General features: G+C 36.1%; 1 protein-coding gene across 1 annotated transcript in view; it reads right to left on the bottom strand.

The window, feature by feature from the left end:
• The window catches only part of PDGFC (platelet derived growth factor C), a 121,916-nt gene that overhangs the window by 23,227 nt on the left and 71,402 nt on the right, over window positions 1-27,287 (bottom strand). Inside the window, exon 3 of the mRNA XM_015625867.3 lies at window positions 10,084-10,264. Coding sequence (XP_015481353.1) covers window positions 10,084-10,264 — 181 coding nt within the window. The remainder of the gene's footprint in view (window positions 1-10,083; window positions 10,265-27,287) is intronic.

Below are 27,287 nucleotides of genomic sequence, written 5' to 3' on the forward strand. Positions count from 1 at the left end.
CATCCAGTAAAGCCCACAGGAACACCATTTGTAACCAAATGACCTAGCCATGACAGCTGGGTACTATAGCAACTGCCAGTTATCACCCCTTGGGTAACTTGACTATTATTTCTCTTTCTCCTCTGAACATCAATACTTGGCAGAAACAAACTGCCATCCTTTTCCTGCAGAAAGAAAAACAGTGGAAATTGCCACTCTGCAAGAAGCCATGGCTATGGCAGACTGTAACTGGGGACAGAACACTGTGCATGACAAAGCCAGAGCAGGGTATAAAAGATCTAAACCAAAAAATTCACATGCTGTACCCCATGCAAGATGTGTTCTTCCTTGCTCTCTTGGGGGATTCTCTAACTATCTCTAATTGATTAGTGACTCTCTAATTGCTCAATTAGGAGATTACCTTTTGTAAGTATTTAACTAAGGACAATGGAGAAGTCTTTCGAAAGTAATTGTACTCTCATAATTTATTAGGCAATCAAATTTAGAAAAAATAAGAAAATAATGATGTTATTAAAATCACTTTTTTCAGATTTTCATCATGACTACACCTTAATTTTTTGTTATTATTTCAAATATGAACCACAAAATTTAGGCCAGTTCTATCTATAAAGTATTCAATAGCACTTTTGTATAGCACTGATTTAGTAAATTGTGGCTTTGTATGACTTCTTTAATGATGCTCCTTAGAATGACCTAAGTGTATGAAAAATATCAACAACTTTTTCAAAAGGGTCTGCACAGAAAAGTTGGTCCTGTTCATACTTTGATACCTTTTAATTGATTGATTTTGCAAATTCCTTTGTAATTTGTAAGTTTCAGGTGATTAAATATCAAGAAATTTTAAGGGTTTCTTTTTTTTCTTCTTTAAAAGTAAGTCTCTTCTCCAATTTAAAGAATTGAAAAACTTCCTGAAAATTTTTAGTTGTCTTTATATTGTTAACTTGACTATGTATCTTTGATTTTTTGGTGAAGAAATGAGCTGTACTCTGAAATCCTTATACCAACAAACAATTCCAAAACACGGAATTTAACATTTCTAATGCACCTTAATTCCACATTAATTTTGCATTAAAGATATACTGCTATTTTAGGCACCTAACTGCAAAGGGTTTTTTTCCTCCATGAAAGGTGCCTGTGACTTTCTTAAGCAAAAAGGGAAATAAATAAAGTAAATATAATATTTAAAGTTATAGACATTGACAGAGTACAAACAATGACAGAACTTAAAACTAAAAGATAAGAATTCTAAACCAAAAAGGCATTACACAGTGGACTTAAGAACAGGAAGTATTTTATTACTAACTTTTGATTTCCCAGAACACCTAACATTGAAAAGCCCTACGACAAATATGCACACACAAATCTGAAGAGTTCAGCAGATCAGAGCAATTTTAGAAGATAAGCAAAGGCAACCCTATAAACAGATTACATCTTAAAAGCTTACATGTATGTGGCTAACTGTCCTTCCAGTTAGAAAGTTGGAATTTATTTGTAATTTGATCCTTTCCCCTCAAGAAATATAGATGATGACTGAGAGGGTTTGATAATTTGGCCCAGCTAAGTTATCTTACTCTCCTTGGCTACCTAGTCATTTTGGTTCTGTCAGTCAGCAGGGAAGTTCAGGGTTAGTAGCAAAAATTTGTTTTCAAATATATTTTAAATCTTAGGGGTTTTCAAGCTTCAAAGACAGTGGCCTTTTAAACACTCACATGCAGGCCCAGTAAGAAAAATAGTGAAAATAAAACACTTGAACATTCAAATTCAGGAATTGCATTTACTATGCCAACCATTCACCAAACTACGAAGATACTGATTTCTAACAAAATTTCCTTAGCACAGGATCTGTCTTTCTAAAGATAGGCATGATTTTTAGAGCGTGCTTGACATACCATTAGAAGAATATTTAGAATAAGAGATGTCCACCGACAAACTCAGAAGCTAAGTGCTATCAAAAGACACCAGAGCTAGATACTGAACAACAAATCACCATATTGATTTAATTATCTACACCACTACACTGAAAATCCCCAATCCTCCTAACACACTCAGATGAGACCAAGAACTGCTGTAAGGGATGTCACAGTAGAGTTATTACGGAGTTCCCCCAAGAAACCCTTTTGCAGCTGAAAGGGAAAGGCTATTAGAATCTACCAACCTCCACAGTGCCTGTAGGATTATACACAGAATTTCTTGGAAAGGCTGTGACATCTGCTTTTACACCTCCACCTTTCAAGTGCCTTTAAACTGTGTCTTTCATGCATTAAAACACACCCTTCAATATGAAGCCCAGCATTCTATTTCTCCTTGTAAATGATCATTGCTATTTTTCTCCTGTGATTTATTGCTCAGCTCAAAAGCAGAGTGAAATTAATAGCCAAGTCTCTGGAAATGTCTTTGGTCAAACAAACTGCCTTCCATTTCCACATGTAAGGTTTTTTAAATTTAGTTTTGTTTTTAAACAATTACAGTTCTTCAGCAACATCAGCCAGCTAGGAGCAAGCATGGAAGCAGCCTTCCTGAATTCCTTGTCTACCACCCCAGCCTGAGATAATTGCAGGAACAGATGTGACAGCTTTTGATTTTCTAGACATTCCCATGAAAACAAAACTGAATGCTTTTCAACAACAATCCTGGCTTCTTCAGAAGAACCTTTCATCATCATCATTAAAATGGTTTTGAGCACTTATAGAAGCTAACAAATGACAGCTCATAATCCCCATCTGTAACACCAGAGGCCAGGTACTGCAAAGACAAGACAGGTGCAAATTTTGGTATTCCCATAGCACTTATTATCTCTCCCTTTTTAGAAACAAAAGGATTTGTCTTAACACCACTACCAGTATCCCACATTAATCTTCCCACAAGCAAACTCTTACCCTGAAGCTACTATACAGTGTTATTACTCTGTCAAGAATTTTTCTCCTGAATTTAAAGAGGTGCTTCTATCAACCTGTGGAGCTAGATTCTGCAGTAAACCATCCACAGAAGCTGCTCCACAGCTGGGTTCATCTCAAATGTTTACAGCTGCCCCCATCAGAGCTCTACCATGTGAAAAATAAATTGAGAAGTTGCACTCTTCTATCTCAACTTCTTTCATTTCATTTCTGCCTTTTGCCTACCAGAATCATAGTAAGAAAATTCAGCACGGTACAAACCACTCTAATTAGTTACTGCTTGTTTTGTTGGGGTGAGGCAATGGATGGGATTGTGGCACGACTAAGACACTAATAATGCGTAGGGACAGAGCAGGAAAGCACCTAAATGGCATAACTGAAAACTGTGGGGGTGCCTGAAACCTAGTATCAAATGTACATTTACTTACCTTTTTTTTTTTTTAGTTAGCAACCTTGTCAGAGAAAACATCTCAGTATTCAAAAGAAAAAAAAAAAAAATCAGGACTATGCCAGTTACATGGGGATTACTTTGAGAATGGGATAGAATCACTTCACTTTGGAATTTGTAGAGAAGACATCATCATGCTTTCTCAAAAATGTCAATCCTGAAAATTGGAGAAGGGATAGTCAACTAGATTATTCTGTAGTATTTAGGTTATAAAAAATAAGGGGTTCCATAAAAAAAAATTGGGGAAGAGGAAAGTGGTGTTGGGAATTCTTTGGGTTTTTTGTTTGGATTTTTATGTGGGATTTTTGTGTGTGGACTTTTTATTGCCATTTTTTTGTTTAGTTGGGTTTTTTGGGGAGAGGATGGTTTGGGCTTTTTAAACCAAACATATTAAGTGAAAAGTAGCTCATAAGATATTTAGTGATTAAATAGAATTTACAAATAATTGGGACACTGCATTCTTTAGGATAGATATGATCAATTAGATTGAACAAATAAACTTGAAGCATGACTACAGAATAATCTTGAAATACTAAAGGAACATTTGAACATCACTGAATATTTCTGTTGAAGTAGCATCCAAAGCTCCATGACATCACTGAGTTTACATTTTTATATACATACAGATTTCTCTTAAGTCATAGCCTTGCTTGAAGTGTTTTTTTGTTTGAGGACCCTCATAGAAAACCTTTGAATTTTTGAAAACAGCAGAGCACACAACATTAAAATTTACACTAGAACACTACAAAAAAAGTAAATGACAGACCATGTAAAACTCATTCCAAGTTAACTATGCATACACAAACTTCTCTGCTGAAATGCTATGAGACACTAATAAAGTTTTCAAATACTAAAAAAGAGTCCCTGACAATATAAATATTCATTACTAAATGGAAAGGTTATTAAATCCTTTGGGTAATTTACAGAAAATGAAGAAAAGAGTATGTATGTATGAAAAGAAATGAGTATGTCTCATGTATTTGAACTACTTTTCCAACATGTTTTCTAAACTTTTTCACTTTTTAGGGCATTTAATTATTTCCATGGAATCATTCTATGGTCTGCTTTCATGTGGGAGGAGAGGGCTAATATGAGATCAAAGACCTTATTTGGTACAATGAGCAATAAATGTCGCCAGGTTATCCTGGACAGTTGCATTATCCCATCTCTTGTTTATGGTAATAATTTCTGCTTGAAACAAGTTGACAGAGAGTAATCTAGCTTGGACATAATGCTCTGGACAACTAAAAGGAGAGTAATTTTCACGTCCATGTCATTTGTTGTGATTGCCCCTCAATACCTTCTTTCAAAAAAAAAAAAACAAAACAACTCCCCAACTCAAAAATTGGAATTTTAAGATTTATCTCAATGTTCCATAAAAAAATCCCACTTTGATACTTGAACACTCCTGAATTTTTCAGAAAGAAAAATGTATAGAACTTGTAAATAAAAAACCACCAAATCATGACATTTGCATTTAATTTTGAAATTGCCGCTATTTATTTAGCAATAAGAAAATTAGCTGGTTTTTTTTATCTCTTGCCTCAGTGATACAGGACATAATACTCAATGAAGTTCCCAAATAAATGAGTTTAAATCTTAGTCAAATATATGATAAATCTGTAAAAATGTTTAATCCAAGGAAACTAAATTACTTTTTCCCACAAACAATGAAACAATTTGTGATTCTTTTCAGCCTGAGCCATTGCAAAACTAACATCACAGAAAAACACAAGGAACACAAAGGAAATGGCTTACACTACATGAGAAACTCCATTCAGATTTTGGCCAAAGGGAAAGGAACATTGTCCTTCAAAGTACAAAACTTGCTATCAGACAAGTATACTTACTCCTTTTAAGAACTAAATGACAGCACCAAAATGGTTCAAAATGTCATTCTTCCTTTCGGAGTCTCATAAAATCCTCACTGACACCTCAGCTTGTGAGAGGTTAAGGATACACCTCCATGGACTTCTGTGCAGGTCCAAAAGCTTACTAGATTCCTGTCTAACCTTGTCCCTCTGCAAGTCTGCTTCACACACAGAGATCTTTAAACTCTTCATGATGTCCCTGGGACAGCATGAGATACGGTCACAGGAAAAAAAGGCATTATGAATTAATTAGAAAGCATACTTCAGAGGTTCTTTTGCCTCAACGACTTTTACCCCCCCACCACTCATTTTAGTCCCACTCTCAGTTTGAACTTTCTGCATTTTTTTGCTTAACTGAAGCATTTCACTCCTATCTATGTATTTTGGGGTAATATTTAGTGTCTCATCTAAGAAATTATCTTATCTAAGACGTTAAGCAAATATTTAATGCAAAATGGAGTCTCTAAGGAAAGAATTAGTTCCAAAACATATTTGATTTACAGTGAATTTTTGCCACATAGAATAACACATGGAATTTGCACTGAAGCATCTTTAGTAGCCTCTTCAATTATCTAGACTAAGGTTTCACTGTACCTAATCAGTGGAAACCCTGAACACAGAGGTTTTGTTTTAAGAGTCCTTCCCAGGACATGAAGGGTTTTCACAGTTCTTTTTCACTTCATGTAGCATTGCAAAGTGCTACATAACACTCATCTGCTCTGCTGATTCTTTGTACCACCTGGGCTTAAACAACCCTGAAATAATTTTATTTCTGAAACCTTTTGACCACGTCTAAAGAGAGTGTAGAAAAATACTTGTTTAGGAAATCAATAATGTCCTTTATGATGTTTCCAGATGGATTTCCAGGTATTGCAGACGGAGTTAAGCATCTCTTGGGCTTCAGCACAAACATGTGAGAAACACACCTGATTGCTGTAAAATTGGTAGACTTGTGAGAGTTGTGAGAGGAAGTGCAAGCAGGGATGAGCTTTCCTCTCTGTTCTATTTTATGCACTTTTTCTATTAGTATTTTAATTTTATTTGCCTGTTTCAATCAAGAAGCTCAATTTAAAAGATTGCACTCAAAAAAAGTAACATGCTCAATCTTTAAAGAGCAAAGCTTAGCCAATTTGGATGAAATAAAGGAAGAATTATTAGATAGTTCTAAATGAATATTTATTTAATTTCCATTACTGTTAAAAAGCAAGAGCAATACTAACAAAACCTCTGCATCAAAAGAGGAAAAAGTAAAAGCAATTCAAACCAGACTACACTCTTGGATTGACACCCATGTAGCCAAACAGGTACTGCACCAAAATCCCAAACCACCTGCTAAGTCACTCTTAAACCAGGTCAGTCTTTAGACAGCTTCTTGAAGTTTCATCTTGCATAAAAGAGGGTTAAGTCTGTTCTTTTCAAAGATCTTTGGCATGATCTTTGATGACAAATGACATGCTCCCATATGCCAAAAAAGAAGGGGAATACAGTCACCCCCAGCTTCAACTTTAACTGGAGCTGCTTTGTTCTGAGTGCCCTGAATAATTAATAACTACTTTGGCAATCAGTCATGCATTCCTTAATGGCACCTCAGGCATCAAGTATCCCATTCACCCGCTCCCCAACTAACAATGGACTTTATTACATCAAGTTTTCTCTGCCAAACTTGTAACTGACATAGTTTAAACTAAACAAGTCACTAGGAAGACTGAGGCCCAAATGTGTAAGAGTTTGTAAGATTTCCCTCAATTTCATGTGGCTACTACAGGGGGCATGTGAAAAGAAGGGGGAAAGGAATGAAACATGGCTTGTTTTGCAATAGAGTTCTAGGAGGGTTTAGGTGGCACAGTGCTGCTGCCAAAATCATGAGTTTTAATAAATGGATAGCTGGTCAAAATTGAGAATCATCACCAGGCAGCCCTTACTGAATAAAGCAGCTCACCAGCAAGCACAGAGTAAGTGACGGGGCAGAGCATAAAAGAGTGACAGAATAACAGCTGTGCTGAAGGGAGCATAATAATTTTGGAATAACATAAACAATGTCTGCTTAATAGGAGTAAGATTTTTCAACACTTGCTTCCACTTCATGGTATTCCAGACAAAATTAAATTGTAAGTATTAAATGGAGGAATGAAACTGGGAGTAAGACCAGAATTACAGAAAGTTCCAGATGCAGTCACAGTACTCAATTTAAAATGGAAGAAATTAAAATTATTAAGCTCTGATAAGTTAGGATCTGAAGAAAAGTGTCATTTTTTTTCTCAGAGAACATTCTGCTTGTATACAGTATGTGCACTGCTTTTATGCAGCGCCTTCCAACCCCACATCAAACCTTTCTAGAGAATGATGTTGCATCCACTGACACTGGAATGGCTGTGGATCCTTTCTTTGGAGAAACTAAATCCTAGAAATAAAGTAGTCAGATCAACAGCCATTCTCCTACTACTTATCATGTGAAAAGTTGGTTTGAAATATAATATACAAAGTAAAAAAACAAACTAAAAAAAATTATATATATATACATATACACACACAATAAATTACAGCAGATCTAAACAAAGCCATTTCTCTTGCTCTTTAAAAGACCTGAAAATGTGTCCAGTGCCCCTCTCTGTGTGTGGCCTTCAAATACAGAAACAAGCTTGCACTGTTTTATTTCAGTTTTGCTTCATTTCTCCCCAAACAATCTCTCATTGCTAGTCTACCGGGCATCTCCCCCTCCCCACTACTTGTCAAAAAAAAAAAAAAGAGGAAAAAAAATTAACTGTTTAGGACCAATTCATTGAACTGAATCTCTTAGTGAGTCAGTTATGGTTTTGCAAGAATTATTTAAAATTTAAACTCATTCCCCTAGCTGACATATTTTTAGTGGGGGTGTGGGAGTGGGCCTGTAAATTTTATTTTCTCTTGAAAAGCTGGATGAGATAACTTTATAGTTGTAAAGAAATCTACTGTTTTTTGGCATTGGTTTTCAACTGCTTTGGGTACAAGAAGCAGATTTAATCTTGTAACTAAGCAATATCTATTTAATTTACAATCTGCTGTCTGAAATATGTAATTGTATTCTGCATGACTATTAGGACATATTTTTTGTTGAAAAAGATCACGGCTCTTTTTAGAGGGAGATTTAGAAATTAACTGATAAGCAGTTTTGGGGCTCATTCCAAATTCTTATGACAGCAAGTGGGCTGCTCTTGTCCCTTGCATGTGTTAGGTGTAACTATTTTGAACATTAAACCATTGCTTTGTGAGTGCTGGTAATTTAAATTTTCTAAGTTCTTTTCCTCATCAAATATTAAGGAATAAATTCAGTCCATTTGTACAGCATGACACAGAAATAATTATACATATAATACTATTTTCAGGTGCCTTTGTTTAAGCAGTTCCACAGAAGTGGGATCATACATAAGTGAGACACATCGCAGGTAGGGTGTGATACTAGAGCTATGACAACGGAATTTGGCACCAGCCCCACAAATACATGTATTTAGTGATTTTCTTTCACTGTTTTCTAAAAGTAAATATACTAATTACATCCTGCCCTCAGGTGTACTGAAGTTTAAGCCTGGCCTTATTTCAAGTTTGGAGACTGACATTTTATTTAATTTTAAAGTTTACCATTTTCAGGTCATAGTATTCTACTAGCAAAACTTATTCCAACTCATAAAAGAGTCAAATATGCAGATCAAACCTTTAGTACCTTTAGAAGTAGTTCTTCCTTAGGCATAAGTAGTTAAAAATATTTATAGGAAAACAACCCACATAAATATATATATATATACATATATATATACACAAACATCCCACTCCCAGTGCACTGACACCATCATCAGCATGCTAAATATATTCTTCTCAATAACTGAAATTTTGCCAATGGAGAGAAGGAACAAAAATAGCAGAACAATAAAGCCAGCCAAGTGCATTCTGAGTGAAGCACATGTCAGTGGAGTTACAACATGGATTCTTTTGATCAATTTTTCACCGACCTTCAAGATATTTTCCACCAACCAAATACCACAGACCACAAGACTACTTAAGAGATTCAAAGTGAATTATGAAGCATTTAACAAAAAAATACTCCTTACTCTCTTTAAATATGGAATATCTATTTTAAAACAAGTCAACTCCTATTTTCCTCCATTTTAATGTTTCAGGACATTATCTCATCCTTAAAATTTTGTAAACATTTTTTTGCTGTCACAGATCTTTCATTTCATGAAAATAGTAACAGAAAACTGTTGACAGTGAAATTAGTCACATTTTAGACAATGACTAGTTTAATATCTGTGATTTAAAGCTTTAAGCAACATCCAAGAGAAGCCTGAAGTACAGTTTACAAGGAAAATGTAGTGAAAAATGAACATTACGGATTGTTTTCTTTGTCTCTATAATAAAACTATCTAGAATCAGAAGAACTCTTCTGTTTGGGAACTAGGTATAATCATCTGGTTAGGTTTATCTAATAGCAGCTGACTAATGAAAACATTAATCTCTTCAGCTTATTTTCTGTAACTTCTCAAGTCCTCTTTCAACATCACACTGCTGATTCATAAACTTATCTGTCTTTTTCTCAAAGCTGGAATTCTTTCTTTTTTTCCACAGTATAGTATTAGGAATGCAAACATTTTACTGAATTTTCCACACAAACCACCAAGCCCACAACTTCCTAGTCTAAAGCCATCCAAAAAGAACCACAGGAACACTCAGTTAAAAAACAGAAACAAAATGTACAATTCAGGAAGACAGATTGCACACTGTTATTATTATTAAGGAATAAACAATAATTAATCTTACCCTATTAAAAGATTCTTTTGAGCCACCACTTCAAAGATTTTGTATCCTGAAATGTTTTGATCTGAAACATGTTACTTACTGGCATAAGAAGTGTATAATGGATGCAGAATCCAGGTTCAGAAGGAAAATATTCATCAGACACAAATCTTATTCTGATCTGGTTTCCTTTGGAGATTTGTCTGCTTGGCACACTACTGGAACCACACCAGCGCCCTAAAACAGTGCCATCACTGGGCTCTTCAACTTCTACAAAGTCATACCTGAACAGAAAATACAATAAAATGTTTATTTACTTACAGAAATTCCATAAAATTCCTAATTTAACCAATAAACTGACTCTGCAATTTTTTATTTTTTAAACGCTAAAAGTATGCAGCTAGAGGCAGCTATTTTAAACTTAGCTCCCAAGTTGCTACTGACTTACATACATAATAAAACCATGCAGTGAGGTTAAAAAAATAAAAGCAGAGTAAGCATTTTGAAGAGACCCAAGTGTATGGTTTTGCTTCTTGTACAGAAAGCAATTACCACATGTGTGACAGGGCAGAATAAAGTCAGAGGAAAAAAAAGACTGTAATTGCCTGAGTGGCACAGTACCTCGTACTGCAATTTCACCAGCAGTACACTGCATGCCCCCAGTGAAAGTCTGGGGGCTTTTTGGGATGGAAAATTCCCTCTCCTATAATGTCCAGGGTGAATAACCTCCTAAAGGTTAAGTTAAGGCTTATTATATCCCAACAAAACGTTTGTTGAGCAAAAACCTAGACCTCACCACATGTCAGAAAGAACCTGGTATTGTAGAAATATTGACAAGAGACATATGGGTAGGGAACTTTGAGAGAATGAAACATATGAAGTTTGATTTAGTTTCATTGCTTTTAACAAGTTGTCTGGAAATCCCTGGGGATCGGTGAACAACCAGATCCATGAAAGGTAACTAAGACATGCCAGTCAATCATCAATAAGCTTCAGCATGGCATACAAATGTCTTCATTTCCACTGGAAATATTTAGGGGGTTCCCAAGTCATAAAAACACGGAAAGCCACTGCTCTAGAAGGGACATCTGGTTTCAGTGCTTTAACCTGCTTCATGTCAGTTGCCCACTGACAGAATAAACACTAAGCCTTGCAGCTGCATTTTCCCTGCCCCAGCGTGAATCCCCCAGAGCCCCAGTGGCAGCAGAGCCCGGTGGTTTGGGAAGGTGAATGTGTGCAGGGCAAACCCTCGGCTGTTTTCAGCTGCAGCCTCCCGAGACAAGCTTTTACTTTTAAGCCGCAATTTGTATCCGAAGCATGAGCATAACAAACCCCTGAGAAAGTTTTGAGGTTTCTGATATTTTTATGTTCTCTTGAATGCGAAGTCATATATTAAATACATCTCACATAAATCTAAATTTGTAAATAGCAGAGTCCTTTTCAACGGTACAAACAGTCCTAACTCTGATGATAGCAAAGGCTCATATTTTAAAAAACATGCACACACACACACACTCTACCAAATATGCCAAACTATATTTAATGTGAAAATTATTACCTCATAAACATTTTCTACTAAAGCTTTCTCTGGATTTTTTTTTTCAGTAAATCTAATCTTTATAATGATTCCCAGTTCCCTAGTTAGACAGCAGGCAATAAATTCTTGTGTTGCGTGTTTGTGCAAGACTGACTTGCACATTTATTATCTCCATTTAAAGGACCACTATTTTTTCCACTTAATTAAAAATGAATGCAATGAATATGCTCATTAACTGTGCTCAAAATCCATTACTGCCATGTACCATAGTTTTAAATCTTTGTTGAACTTATGATACTAATTACTTTATCATTATCTTTTTTCCCCCAAACACAAACTAATTCCTTTAACAGATCCACCAGTGTTTTTACTTTATGATCGGGTATACAACTTATTACAAAGGCAATGTATACATTAATTGTACTAAGGCCTCAGGGCTCAACACATTTATCAAATTTATTTGGAGTGCTGAGCTTTTTTTTGCTTTTTAAGATCAGCTTATGAAATTTCTAAAGATAACTTTTTTTTTATTTTTCAGTTTAGGAGATGAAATCATTACCTACCTTTCTGATTTTTAAAGAGTGAGATAAACTAATATTTACATTTATTGACTTAGGTTTAAGATGTTGAGGGGACTCAGGGGACTTAGTTCCTCTACCTAACTTGCAGTACTTTTTATTGCACCCTTTGGTCTTCTGGTACACCTGAAGTAAAAGAGAAACTCAAATTCCACAGTTTAAATCCTAGACCTTTCAAATAAAAGCTGATTAATTCCATTAGTAGAGAGGTAAACTCGAGGGAAACAAGTATGCTGGAAAACCAAACAAAATTCAGCTTGAATAATGACGTTTTTAGCCAACAGCTTTATTTCAGTAAGTTATCTAGGCTAAATGTGCTACAAGAGCCTGCCAGAAAGCCTTCTGTGTGACTAAAATTCCTCTCATCACATATCTGGACTGATGTCTGAACTTTCTGTAAAAGTAACAAACCAAAGTTGTTCAAATGCTCTAGTATTTACATTATTGTGCTACGTAATTTTGCAGCTGATGTCACGGGGCTAAGGAGCAGCAGGGACAATAGCATGGCCATGGAAAACTATTTTCCAATGAAGAGAAGCTTGTACATGAAACACAAGAGAACTATGATGAATAACCAAGAACTGAGAATCCATTTTACAACTTCAATGGAGAAAAAACCCGTTGAAATGCATGTTGAACTTACCAACGCAGAAGCCTTATTTTCTTTGCAGTGTGCAAAGGAGCAAACAGAAGCCTCTTTGAAAATGACTAAAGAAATGCTCTGGTGCTGTATCTGTAATATTTTTTTAAATATTACTAAGTATAATTTATGCCAAAAAGGCAGTCCAATACCCTTTCCAGGGACTAAAGATGCTCTGGCCTTTAGGCACGATGCCCACAATACCTTCTGATATACCTGTTGCAGAAGATCTTCTCCCCCCAAAACCTGGGTGCCTGGGAACATGGATTGAATCAACAATCTGAACAAAGACAATTTACTGGAAAGGAGCAAGGAAGCAACATAAGCAGCTCAAAGCCTCAACATCATTCCAACCAGGAAATGTATTTTCCAAGGGTATATGTTTTCTTCTCCTTTCTATATGTTTTTCTGTGGTTTATACTGTCATTTCCTAAACATATTCTGACAGGCTGTTTACCTTGGCTTGAAGTTTTGTGACCTTTCTATGGCTTCCCTCTGCCTCCAGAATTCCACAAATATATCAAAAAATGTAAGAAGCAAAAATCCACAAGGCCTTTGTCATATTAGTGGTGTTGGACCTTTACATCTGTATACAGATGCATGCTAGACAAAAATCTAGAAAGCTCATTAAAACAGTTTGTGAGAGGTGAAATTTTTTCCTTCCCCTTTTGATAAAAACATGTTTCTTTTTTTTTTTAGTTAAGAAATAAGAAATTGTTAATGATCCCTACTGAATTTTTTTTACAGCATTTTGTGGGGCAATGTAATATTTCTATTCCAACTTGTTTTAAAGCACATACAGTTCAGAGGTTTTCCTGGTGTTGACATAGCACACCCACCTGCAGACCCAAAGCATCCAAGGTCCTCTGGCAGTTCACCAAACTTGTAAAATAGCACTGAAATGGTTTGGACAGCTTCAATTTTGGAAACACTGCAAATTACTAGAAACTGTCATCATGAAAATATAACTTTAATATTTTACTAACCAGAATTTTAACCATCATTCTAAAGGAAACTTTACTTCCCTCTTCTACCTCTATCTGAAATAATTTTAACTTCTGCCATTGAAATATTAATATTTCTTATGGAACAAAAGTCGTGGTTTCCATAATTTGACGTAACTGTGCTTTTGTAAAGACTAAAGTGTGAGGTACTGGTGATACCTTAGATAGTATTCACTTCTTAGATCACTGTCAAATCACATCTGTAAGTAATAATATTGCTCTTTGTAAAATAAACATATTTGCCTATAGATGAAGTTAAGGCCAAACATTTAGCTTGATGACATTTTTTTCCAAAGCTTGGCAGATTCAGATTTGTCTGAGTGGAAAAGGGAACACTGGAGCATGACAGAGCCACTCAAATCCATGGTACCTAATAGCAGCTCTGTTATTCCCTGCAGGCCAATATGCAGCAAAGATGTGTGCTAGGACAAGAGGATTGCAGTTTATGACAATGGGCAGAGGGAAAATGGGAGGACCCCAAGAAGGAAGAAAAGGACAGAGTGGCATGTTGGATTAGAGAAAAAAAAATGTATTTCAGGCAAGCAACAAGCCTACAGACATCCCAATACAGTTGTAAAAAGAAAAGCACACACCATCATTCATTCAACAGGTGGAAAACTTTCTTTTTTACTACCAATATCGCCCCTCTCTCTGAGACAAAATTAAGTTTTCCTCGAAGACAAAGGCACAGACACAAAAGATACATCATGTGTGATGAAAATCAAAATGACACAATATTCAAGTAATTGGTCATAATGAAACTGCAGTTCTTGGGCACTATTTTTTAGTTTATGTAAGACAAAATTTTAACTCGGGTATTACTTTTTACTTTATAATGTGACCAGGTCAGGCAGCACAACAACAACCTATTCCCCAAGTTTGCAAGCTTCAGGTGAGCTGTTTAATTAATTCCATTGCCTTTCAAATGTATTAATTTACACCATACTCTTCTGCATTAGTTGCCAGACAGAAATATTTTTATGTATGTCAGACTGGTCCCCCATTCAGTACAGTAGATACAATATTCCTGGAATTGAAACCCACTAGCAGTGCACATCAGTACAAGTTACCTATTAATAATGTCAATTATCAAATAGGCTGTAGAGAAAATAACACAGAAAGCAGATTTCCTGGAGGTACAGAAGGGAAATTGCACCTTGACTGAAATAGTGGCTCTGTGACAGCACCAGCAAATACTCCATACAGAATAAAAGTTCAGTAAAGATTATTCTGCTCAACATAGTCAGAAATATTTAACTGGGGCTACACTGAGTGACAGTAAACTCAGGATACTAGAAGAAAACATTTTTCAAAAACTAGCCAATATAAAATTTTAATTATTTAAAATATTCCCTCTGGATTTTGTCTTTTCAATATGAATTTCCAAACAAAGTTACCCAGAGTCATTTGACTGCAGTTCCTGAGGCTCACAACATGGGTAATTTACCTCTAAGACTCACTCTTTAGGAGGATTTGGCAGTGTCTTCTGCAAGAGGAAACTCCATTGGATATCATTACAGATCATGAAAAAGTTGAGAAAAGACTTATGTTCTGTGATTTCTGTCATGATATCATCATGCTTGATGTTTTAACATATAAACAGAGAAAAGATGATGGAACACCAGTGATTTGATGTGAAATAAATTTCCATAGTAGTTTCTGTATTTTCTGATCTTAAACACACTGTGTCATAACAGTCACTGGAAAGAAACAACAAACCTAGATATAATCCAAATAAATAACTCATGAGGTCAGTTTTTGTACTCAGAAAATTATGTTCAATTATATGCAAACATCACCTCTAGCAGTAGACATCACTTCCAGCCAACGAATGAGCATAAAACCCCCAAGTATCCTGCCATGTCTACATTTTCCATGAAATAAAGATACTCAAGGTATAAACAGAGAACATTTCTAACTGCCATTCCCCAAATATGGACTGTAGTTTCTGCGCCAACCTACTTTGAATACATGTATTTTAGAATATGCAGTTCTGCGCATTAGGAACTGCCTTATGGAAACACAGATTCATTCACAAATGTTACATGGTTGCCATGGTTCTGGTGTTTAATCTTTTCTCACACTGATTAATAACAGCCTGAGGCTTCTAATGCAACCACACAGCTCTCTGTATTTCTACCTTGTTATTTAGGATACATGGGGAAAGAAAGTTTAATCCTCAGATTTCATTATCTTCCCTTTCATTCACCGTAAGCCACTTTGATCATAACATAGCACTTACCACACTACAAGTGGAAAGGAAAAACAAGACAGAGATCAAACCCCCAAATTCTACTCTTCAAACATTGAAACCCTTTTCATGAAAATGATGCACTAGTTGTTTGATTTGGAAAAATTAACTGCTGCATTACCACACTACGGTCTACCAGAAAATATATTTCTATCTTCTGTGGATCAGTATCATGTGAAGGTGAGACATACACATTTTGAAAAGCATCTTTTGTCCCTTGGTGATTGCATTTTTGGTACTGCATGCAAAAATAAGAAGCCCAAAGAAATGTGTCTCTATTCCCCAAAACTCCCATTTGTATCAAAAGTTTACTTCAGTGCCAGTTAATAAACTGCGTACTGCTGAAAACATTTCCCTGATGACTAGGAAGTTGGCACACAACTTCGTCTAGTAAATAAATCCTCATGACTGGTATCTAGGTGCACTGATGAACACTTATATGTCTCAACCACAAGCAGATGGAAATCCCATAGCCTCTGAAATTGACATCTGCCTTGTGGGGATGAAGGGACAAGAATGAGAAATTGCAAACTAGATACATTGGTAAGTGTACTTCAGGCTCTGAAACAAAAACAATTCTATGTTCAGACAGCAAGCTTTCAACATTTAAGTGTACATTAAACTACAGATATAGACTAAGCACATAAGCAAGTAATTTCAGGAATACATAAGCACAGAATTCAGCCTCTGCTACCAACTAATTTATACCCATAGAACTCCTATTGATACAGCATTTCAAGCACTTGAATAAGAATCTTATAGGAAGAGACAGTATAATCCTGCAAGATTGGAACCGGAGGTTCTGAAGATGGTCTCCCAACTTTCTTAGAAGTTACCTATGCTTATCTTCACTGTATTACAGAATGACAGTATTCCCAATGATGGACAGAATAAGACATATGTTTAGCTTTTTTAAAATACAGATTAAATTTGGTCCAAAAATGGCATATTACGTGTAGAACAGACATATAAACCAAAAAGGCGCATGATATTTCATGCCATCACTACTATTACTATATATCAAAGAAGAATTTGGGAAAAAGGGTGAGCTTGGAAAAAATGTACACATACAAATAAGCCTGCAAATGATGCCCCAGTCCATGTACTAACTTTGGCCTTTATCTTTAAACACAAAGAATGAAGTACTGTGTAGACAAAGGTTCCAAAGATTTCCAACACTCACAGTTAATAAACTACACTTACTTTTTTCCTGTCTGACTACAGAATCTCCTGTATTCATATAAATAGAGTAAATAAACATTTTCCACAAAATAAGAAGTCACTTGGAAAGGTTATTTTTCAGGGGATTAAAAAATGAGTAACATCTAAAGGAAATTTTTTCCTGTTCTGTTTCACATCCAATTCTCTACTTCGTGCTATTCACTGTATATGTGGACCACAGATCTCTTTAGTATTCTGCACGAGTTATGAATTAAATAATAACATACACAACAAAAAATGGTAATAGGACAAAGCATTCTTACTGTTTTGTACAGTACTTCTATTACTTGTCCTTGTCTTCTGCCGTGCAAGGCATTACCTGAATTGTAATTCTTACTGTTGTTCTCTTACAATAGAACATCATGTGCAAATGACCACCAAAGTTCAGGGTGTTGCTGCAGTGGACATTACATTCTCCAAAGCACTTTTGCCTTCATAAAGATGCAGCTGCTGTCTCTCCTCACAGAATGAATCAGATTAATAAGTATCCCGCACTGTACAGGACTACACATTCCAGATTTTGGAGCACTAAATGCCTTACCAATTTTTTCCCAGGACTCCTCTCTACAGTCACCAGACTTTTATCTTGGGAATTACAGCCATCATAATAAATCTCATGTTCCTACTGTAAAGTTCAACATTTTGTAGAAAACCAAAAACTCTAATGGACCTTAGAGTTCACATTTACAGCTAAGGCTGTAAAGCACTATTCCTAATCCACTATAAAATATCTTCCTCTACTCACACTGTTCACAATGGTCAATGTATCTGTTCCAGCTTCTGTGAATCCACAAACACATTTTTTTGCCATTGTTTTTCAAGAAGCATTAGAAATATTTATCCTAGTATCCCAAAGAGTAATTTCTTCCTTGTGCACTCTCCAAGATATTCAAGGATATAAATCCTGGAATGCAGCAATGACTCCAGCCAATGATGTGCAAACTGCTGGTTAAGAAATTTCCTAACAATATTCAAAAGTATCGTTTTGGGCAAAAAAAAAAACGGAGCAAAAGGGGCATTTTTTAGCAATGTGAAGATTCTGCCAGGGCAGTGCAGGCTGCTGCCCTTCCCTTCAAGCAGCCTCTGATATTTGAACACCATTACATGCCTGGATAAGTTTCTCTTTTTCCCTCCACACCTCCTGCCTACTTCAGGGGAGGCTGAGACTCTATCTATGTTTATTTAAATGAAAACACCTTTATTTTCTTTAGCTCAGCAATACAGTAACATGTGGCCTTTTGGCAGCTACAGCTGCACGCAGGATTTACCAATCCAGGACAGACCAGTTGTCACAAACTGTATGATATTCTGCTTCAGGACAGGCTAGTAATCGCTACTCAAACAGAAGATGAAAAAGCCTGTAATGGAACAGAGCAGTCTGCATGAGCCAGAAAAAAAATGTATTCCCAATCCTAGCAGGAGATCACTTCTCACCTAAGGAGTGTAAGAACTTCAGTTTTACTAATTATAAATTGATGTCCATAAAATTATGCAAATCCATTTTTAGTCCAGCCACAGTGTATGAATCAAAGGCTAGTCTGAACAGATATGTCTTAATGATTGGTGCTACAGTGCTGGGCTCCCTCTTCACATGTTACTTTCAGAAAATGAGATGACCTAATAATTTTATCTTATTCTAATTATTTTACCTTAACCCCTATGACGCTCCCACATGACCTCCTAATATTTTTTTTATAATAATGCAGCTTTCTTTCTGCAGTTTCTGATGCATGTGCATCTTCTCAGATGTCTTGATGATCAGATTGATGTAAATTGCATTATATTTAACTTCCACTTTATCCTAATGAAGCAGCATTGAGTGCAAGACTGGATTGTTACTGACTTGTGTGACTGAAAATATTTGCTGGTAGTGCTGTCCGACTACAATTGCCCATGAGAAGCATACTTTGTTAAAATGCTGATGATACACTTAAAGATGCAAGGACAGGGTTTAGTGAGAGGGAGAGAAGAAAGGAAAGGACAAGTGGAGGAAGGTAAAAAGGAAAAGCTGCGCACCAGGTGAAGAAACACCTTCCATCTAGGAACAGGACACTGGAATGTCTGCTATTCCTGTTGAATCCTACTTATATATGCGATGGTGAGCCTAATATCGTAACTGCACTTAGACCTTCAGTACGCAGAAAACATCAGGAAGGGAGAGTATGCTACGCTTAAACTGGCATATTTAAACACTACACAGGGTAACTTTAGATTATGTTGCTGGGCCTGACTCTGCAGCTTGCATTTGTCTTTTGCCTAAACTGAGCCACAGCAGAAACTACAGGTGGCTACAGGGTCTGTCTGTGTCCCTGAGCTCAGGTGGTGATGGTTCACAGTATGTTTTTCTGCCCCTGAAAGTAGATATTTAATGCTGTATTTTACTGAGTGGTAGGGTGAGAGCAGAAGTCCATCAATAATAACTGTTTCCAGAGCACCCTAGAAAGAAGCAAGACCCAGCAGTTCCACATTCACATTCAAAGAAAATAACTTCAGTCTCCACCATTAGAAACACTGCCAACAACGGCAACATAAAACAATTTTAGAAGCAATAAATTAGGATTAGGACCATTTAAAAAAATATTTTGATAGAGGGGATACAGTTTACTTTATTCAAACAGTTTGCTTGAGATTGAGAGGACCAGGAAGAAATTTTAAGGAGTCTAAATTTTTTTTAAAGTCAGTAACTGTAGTCTCTGGTGTGAAAAAGGAGTAAGGGATTAAGTCAACTTCCCACTTATCAGCAATCACTCTCCTACACACTCATCTGGGCTGTGAAAACAGGTGTCAAATTACTTCCAAAATAATTCCTATTACAGTGTCCTCTAGCAAGAGTGGATGCTAAAAATGAATGCTGCATTTACTGAAATTGAGGGAAAAGTGAGTGGGCAGGAATGCAGTCGCTAGGTTTGTGCAGCGTGCCCTTCTGATCACATCACCTGTGCTCTGTTGTCCTCCCTGTCCGCTCAGAGAAGCATCTCCTTCACTTTTCCTTTCTTATGTTTCATTCTGATTTGCTCAGAGAATACAATCTTGCAGCTTTAAGACCTGTCTGTGCAATATTTACTCTTGAAGCCTAGGAAATGTGTGTTACAGAGTAGCTAGCCTAAGTTAGAATCATACTGAGCTTTGCTTTTCTGATTTGTTTTTATCGCCTTTTATTGCCTGTGATATCTGCTTTGTCACACTTATAAATCTCTTATTGTGAGAATGGTATTAAGCAACTTTTATAAGCAGTAGAGAACCCAAAAGAAAGGATATACTTCTGGACACACCTCTGCCATGTTGTGAACAGCAGACAGTAGCTAAACCAAAAGGATGCGACCACCTGAAAGATGACTTTATGTTTGAATTAGATGGAAATTTTTTTCTGGAATCATGCAATATCCAAAAGAAAGAGAATGCTAAAAAAAAATTCCAAAAAACCAAACCACCAAAACCCAACAACAAAACAAAACAAAAAATCCCACTATAGTTTTGTTCAATGGAATCAGAATAGAGAAGAAACAGATCCAAATATTTCTTGTTATGCAAAAAATTCACTCATTTTTTTCTTCAAAACACTAGGAAAGCAGGAAGCATAAGTCTGTTGGATTCTTCATTAGAATTCTATTCATTAAATTGAAATAATATGGTTACATTTCAACTCAGATAACAGAAATAACCTTTGTAATATAAAATTATTTTCTTATATATAAAAGGACAATTTTTAGATAATCAGAGGACTCTGCTCCTAAATCAATATAACTTCCTATAAATTTTCATCCCCATCCGCCACTCTCATCCTCCATTTAGCTATTTAGCATCCAAACCTCTCTTGTACTGGCACTACTTTTCAGTTGTCATGAAAATGGATTGAACAGTTAAAAATCAAAACCATAAAAAAAACACTCCACAAACATCAGAAGAAATTACTCCATCAGCCTGTATAAACACAAGTTTTATGTAATTTTCTACACACTGTTCCTAAAATGCCACCTTTCTGCCACTGATAAAACATCAATGCTGCTACAAAGGACTTTAGATTAAATTAGCTACTTCATACTAATTCTCTGCCATCAGTATTTCAATTAAACCAAGGCACTTGAATGCTAGAACTCATCCCAACCATTTAAATTATATGTCTCCCTTTCAGACTTTGAATAAAAATGATTAACAAGTTATTTAGTGTTGGGAAAAAATTAAATATTTTGTATTGAGGAATGAGAGTTATTATGCTTTTTATAATCCTGTGTATTAATGAATCATTCCTTTCTAAATAGATCTGAGTCACAGAACAGAGCTATAATAAATTTTAATTCAGTTATGGTTTCATTTTTTCATAAGTTACAGCCAATTATGAGACACTTCAATATCACTGATAAGTAGAGTCACCTAAGCAGAGCCCAGCCCACTCATGTGTCAAATCTCACAGAATTACCAAATATCCTGAGTTGGAAGGGTCCCACAAAGACCATTGAGTCTATCACCTAACCCTGCCTAAGACTGTTGCCCAAACGCTTCTTGAGCTCTGTCAGGCTTGGTGCTGTGACCACTGCCCTGGGCAGCCATTCCAGTGCCCAAACATCCTCTAGGTGAAGAGCCTTTTCCTGATATTCAACCTGAACCTGCCCTGACACAGCCTCAGCCATTCCCTCGGGTCCCATGGTTGGTCACCACAGAGAGATCAATACCCACACCTCCTCTGCCCATGAGGAAGTTGTGACTGCAGTGAGGTCTCCTCCAGGCTGAGGCAGACCAAGTGACCTCAGCTGCTCCTCACACAGCTTCCCCTCCAGAGCCTTTACCATCCTTGTAGCCCTCTTCTGACACTCACTAACAGCTTAGTTGTTTGGGTTTTTTTATATATATTGAGTCACCCAAAACTGCACACAATGTTCTAGGTGAGGTTGCCCCAGCTCATAGCAGAGCAGAGTGGAACAATCCCCTCCCTTGCCCAGCTGGCCATGCTGTGCCTGATGCCCCCAGGACAGGGTTGGCCCTCCTGGCTGCCAGGGCACAATGATTCATGTTCAACTTGCCACTGACCAGGACCCCCAGGTCCCTTTCCACAGCACTGCTCTCCAGCCTCTCATTCCTCAATCTGTCTGTACATCCAGAGTTGCCCCATCTCAGGTGCAGAATCCAGAACCTGCCCTTGTTGAACATCCTATCACTGGTGATTATCTCATAAAACACAGGTGGTTAAAATGGAACATGCTGAAATTCTAAGGCAACAGCTGTAAGAGTTTAAAGGATTAATCTTAACTATAACTTTCATCTCTGCTTTCAAGATTCTGTAGGATTTGGTACTCAGTGTTTTGGGGTTTTTCCCAGTTTGAAGGGAAAATTTCTGGGGACTCTTCTGAATTCTCAAATGAAGGTGGCAGCAGCAACCTCTTCATCTTCAGAAGTACGTGGGGAAGCAGTCAAAATCTCAGCAGCCCAGCTACTTAGCAACATGAGTCACCGTGAACATTGTCTGCACCAATTCCACTTTAAATACAGAGTTCACTTAAAGGTCCTTATCCAGCTATTCAAAGCCAACTTGAACTTTGTACTTGCTCAGGAGATAACTTCACCCTCCGTAACCACAGTCAAGGAGAAGAATTTTACACTGATAGTAAAGCCAGCCCATCAATTGTGTCCAGAAAACAATTTTCTTGGGAACTAGACCTTGATAAGGAACTTGTTGCCCTCAAAAGTCCCAGAAGTAATATTTATGTGAAGAGTTGTATTTCTTTCACAGATCTGTGCTTGATATTAGTGTGGTCTTCACATATATACCAACATTGACTTTGTAATGCACCCAAGGTAAAACAAGAAAAACAAACTTTTTTCTTCCCTAGGGAGCAGGGTGTGGGATGGAATTTCTTCTGAATAGCAGAAAATGATGCTGACATTATCCTTTCATGGATGCACTCTCTTGATGTTGAAGGTGCTTCCATAAAAAGGAGCAAAACAGAAGCAAAATTTATGTTGTCTTTTTTTACTGAGGCATTAGAGAGTCACAGTTATGCATCAGTATTTTACTCCACATAGCTCTACATGGTACAAATAACTCATTGTGTCTTGTACTACACAGAAAGGTCTCTGGAAAATTATGTAACAAAATGGTTAGTTTTTTTATCATGTTTACTATAAATTATCACTGTCTAGCATCCATTTGAAACAAATTATGCAAAAAAATAGAAAAAAAGACTGCTAAGTAAACAAGTCTGTATGTTTCCTCTTTAATACAGTTTTTTCAGTATTATCAGCCTAAGCCAAATCTTCTAATTCTTTAATTCTTATCAACAATTTCTTAACAATACATTCATTAGGAACACATATGACTGTAGAAGCAGTCTGGATTTCAGCTTATACCACAGAATCTTGGTGTTCCATGCATGGAAAGCAACAGTTTAGTCACAACAGATCTGCAGGGAAGGAAAGTAGCCTAAGGAAACACGGAAAGGGGAGGTAGTGAAGTTAATACATGTGACACTGAATAACAAAGCATCATCCTAAGAATCCTCAGAGGAAAAATATTCCCAGGATTAAAAATTAGGTATTTAAGAATTAAATATATAGAATAAATATAAAATTAATATAATAAATTTTAATAAATAATTATATTTATAATAAATATAAAAGTATAAAATTAAATATATAGATTAAATAATTAAGAATTTGACAGGAAGAGGATCCACAAGTTGCATAGATTTTACCCGATGTTAGCACTGATGGCTGCCTTCAGATGAATTTTTTGCAGGAAAAAGTTCTACATATTGCATGTATCAAGTAGAAACGCTTTTAAATTTCTTTCAAAACATAGATTAATGCTTTACTTATACATGTAAATGAACAGATTCACATCTGCAGCTGCTAAGAGCCTCCCTCCCCCCCAAAACAAACAAACTAACTAGAGCTGATAATTTAAATTATTAGGGGGCTAAAGAGAGTTGGAAATTAGTGTAACCATCCTAATATGAAGACGCTGGTAAAATGGTATTTATTATTCTACCATCAGTTTGTTCCACAGCCTTTTACTCATGTATTTTATCCTTATCACCTTATCTACAGTAATTGCACTTTGGATTTGTGACATATTTCTGTGTTTTATTATATACAATAAAAGTCAGACTGTAATCATCAGATGATTAGAAAGAACAGCTGCAACCACTACTCAGATGAGCAACTAGAACCACTCCAAGCACAGGGAGAGAGCAAGTTTAATACATGTTCTTGATGGGAATAAGATTCTTTGCTTTCCCTTTCCTATTTCAGCCTTGCACTGTAATGCTCCAATGTACAACCAACTCACATCATCAGAATTCCCTTCTAGGGCAATTGTAACATTTATGTTCTTGCTGGAAGAAAGCTAAATCTGTCTTCCTGTCACAGAGGAGTTCATCATAAAGCTGTTATCACTTTCTGTTCTTATTGACAGAAAGCAACAAACCTGAACAAGAAGCAAGAGCTGAGCAAAAGTCAGTTTCTGGTCAAGAAGAGTTACAGCAGCTCCCTGGCAACAGGAGCTGTCTGGCACACAAGTCTAAAGGCTCTATGATTAAAACAGGATTGAGGGGCTAGCATCATGAAAATAATTTGTCATATCAGCTACCATATCAACAGCAGAAAAACTGCATTTTTATTTTGGCAGAAAGGGCAGACATACAGTCCAAATTTGCAATGCCTCCGCTAGAAATTCACTGCCACTTCTATCATGTAAACAGCACTGCACAGAACACCCAAAAGTTGCATACTTCTCCTTTTTGTTTGGTTGGTTTGAAGGGGGATTTTTTTGCTTGTAACATTTTTCTTTTACAAGTCACAACTGAAATCAAACAAAGTGTACAAAACTGAAACTACCGTAATATTGCAGAGATTTATATATCCTGACTGTCAACCAAATAAGCTAAATCTTTTCTAGACTGGTGCTTGGATCTAGTTTTCAAATAAAGTGGACTTTGTGCTCACTTTAGAAAGGACACAGTGGGATTCTTAATATTTTGTTCAGAGGAAGGATGCAGTGCCATGAAGTAGAAGAATAAAAAAAAGGCAAAAAAACCCCAATTGACTGCTTTTAAAATAATGCAAACATGATGTGCATGAATTTCAAGTATGTCACAATTTTAAAACCAGGATAAAAATCACCTGGTTAAAAACAGGCAAAAACCCCAGAATTTTATTCTAAAAAGCCTGTAATTTAAACTTACATAGCACTCAATACTTAAGACTGTTGAGAATTAGCAGAACACGCACGTTAATACCATTACAGGTGAGGCTGAGTCAGAAGGTCTGGCCTTAAACATAGAATTTGTTGTAATGCAAATTTGCTACATTAGTAAATACTGTAAGTTGAATGGCAAGTAAAAAACAGAGAGGGAAAAAAAAAAGCCATGAAGGATCACTTTGATTTGCATTTGGGAAAATATTTGAAGGAGAGGGTAGGCCGGTACCTGCAAAATATCTGTAAAATGTGATATTTGCTCTAGATGAAAAGACTTCACTGAATAGCTTGAAATGTCAGAACTGACTCTGAAGAAATCTGAATGTGGAGGTCAGATACAGGAAAAAACTTGCCATAGCTTCAGGATACACCTGCGACATTTTTTAGGTACCACTACTATGTATTCCTGTTATAGAGCTATGTTAAACAAAAACACTTGTACAACTGGATATGTTTGAGTTTTATTTTTCTCCAAAGTATGAGCCATAGTTTGAATTACTATGAGATTTAAAAACTAAATCTAATTATATTATATTATTATAACTAAATCTAAAGCTAATTATCTTAAGCTGATATACTCCAGAATATTCTCTCATTAGCCCTAGGAGCTGCCATTGCAGGGCACCACAGTCTACAGAGATGATGGAGAAAGTTCTGGCATCACCCAGAATGAGCAGCTTAAGAAACAGGTAGAGAGGCTAAAAACTCTGACAGTGACCACAGCAGGTAACTCATGAGGTTCCCTCATACACTAGAGAAAGGAGAAAATGATATCCTGATACACACTGTACGCTGCAAAGAAAGTCTAATGCTTCCTGGCTGCAGTTTTTACTTAGTTTCGGTCATATTTCAGAGTTAAAGATAAAGAATTATAATAGATTAAACTTCATGTGATGTTTCATTCTGTCCTTTGTCATATAAACTTGGTTTTGGAGAAATCGTTGAGCCCCCTACATCAACAATACTGATTTGTGTGATTGAAGATGGCAGAAACACAGTATAGTAATAAATAGTGTGGGATGTAGTCAACAAAAAACCCCTTAATTTTTCTACAGAAAGTATTGGAAGAAGTATAAATAATTTTATTGGGAACTTTAAGAGGTAAGAAATGTGAGACATAACTCATAAACAGATATTATTCAGGTAACTGGTAACTTACTTGACCTGTGTAGAATTATTTTACATATTTAATCTGTGTTTTAGTTATTTCTTCAATTTATTAGTTGAACTTATTATTATACTTCCTTTACATCAAACAAGGTGCAATTTCTCTTCCTTTACTGAACTTACTACTGCAATTAAAGTTCAGAGAAAACCTAGAGGAATCCTGCTTAAAATCAAAAATATAAATCTTTTTCACAAAGACATATAACTCTCTTTTTAATCTCCCAAGACAAAAAGCCCAGTATTTTTTCAGTATGACATGTATAAGGAATTGCAGTCATACAACTTCCTGGTATCCCTGCACAAATATGAGCACGATAAGATTATAACTGAGTGAAGATTATGAGTGACTTATTACTGTTTCTTAATTTGTCAGTCCTCTTGTATTTAGCACACTGTTTACTTAAAATAAATGTACTCCAATTAAAATACTATTCTAGTTATAATATTATAAAATATTTTAACTTATCTTACTTCTCTTTTTGCAAGTGGTCGAATGAGTCACCCTACCTGGGTTTTCTTTCACTTGCCACTTCACTCTGCCATATGCAAAGAAAAGAAAAAGCAAGCTAAGTTTTTACTTAAAAAAAGACTTACTGTGCAAAGGGAGTGCACTCATTCAAGCAAACATACAGTTTTAGTGGTTAATACAGTACTGATATGGCCTTGGTAATTACTTCCTTTAGAATTATGAAAGAAAGGTATTTATCTGTCTGTTATG

This window comes from Parus major, chromosome 4, assembly GCF_001522545.3.
Source record: "Parus major isolate Abel chromosome 4, Parus_major1.1, whole genome shotgun sequence".
In the NCBI taxonomy this organism is placed as follows: Eukaryota; Metazoa; Chordata; class Aves; order Passeriformes; family Paridae; genus Parus; species Parus major.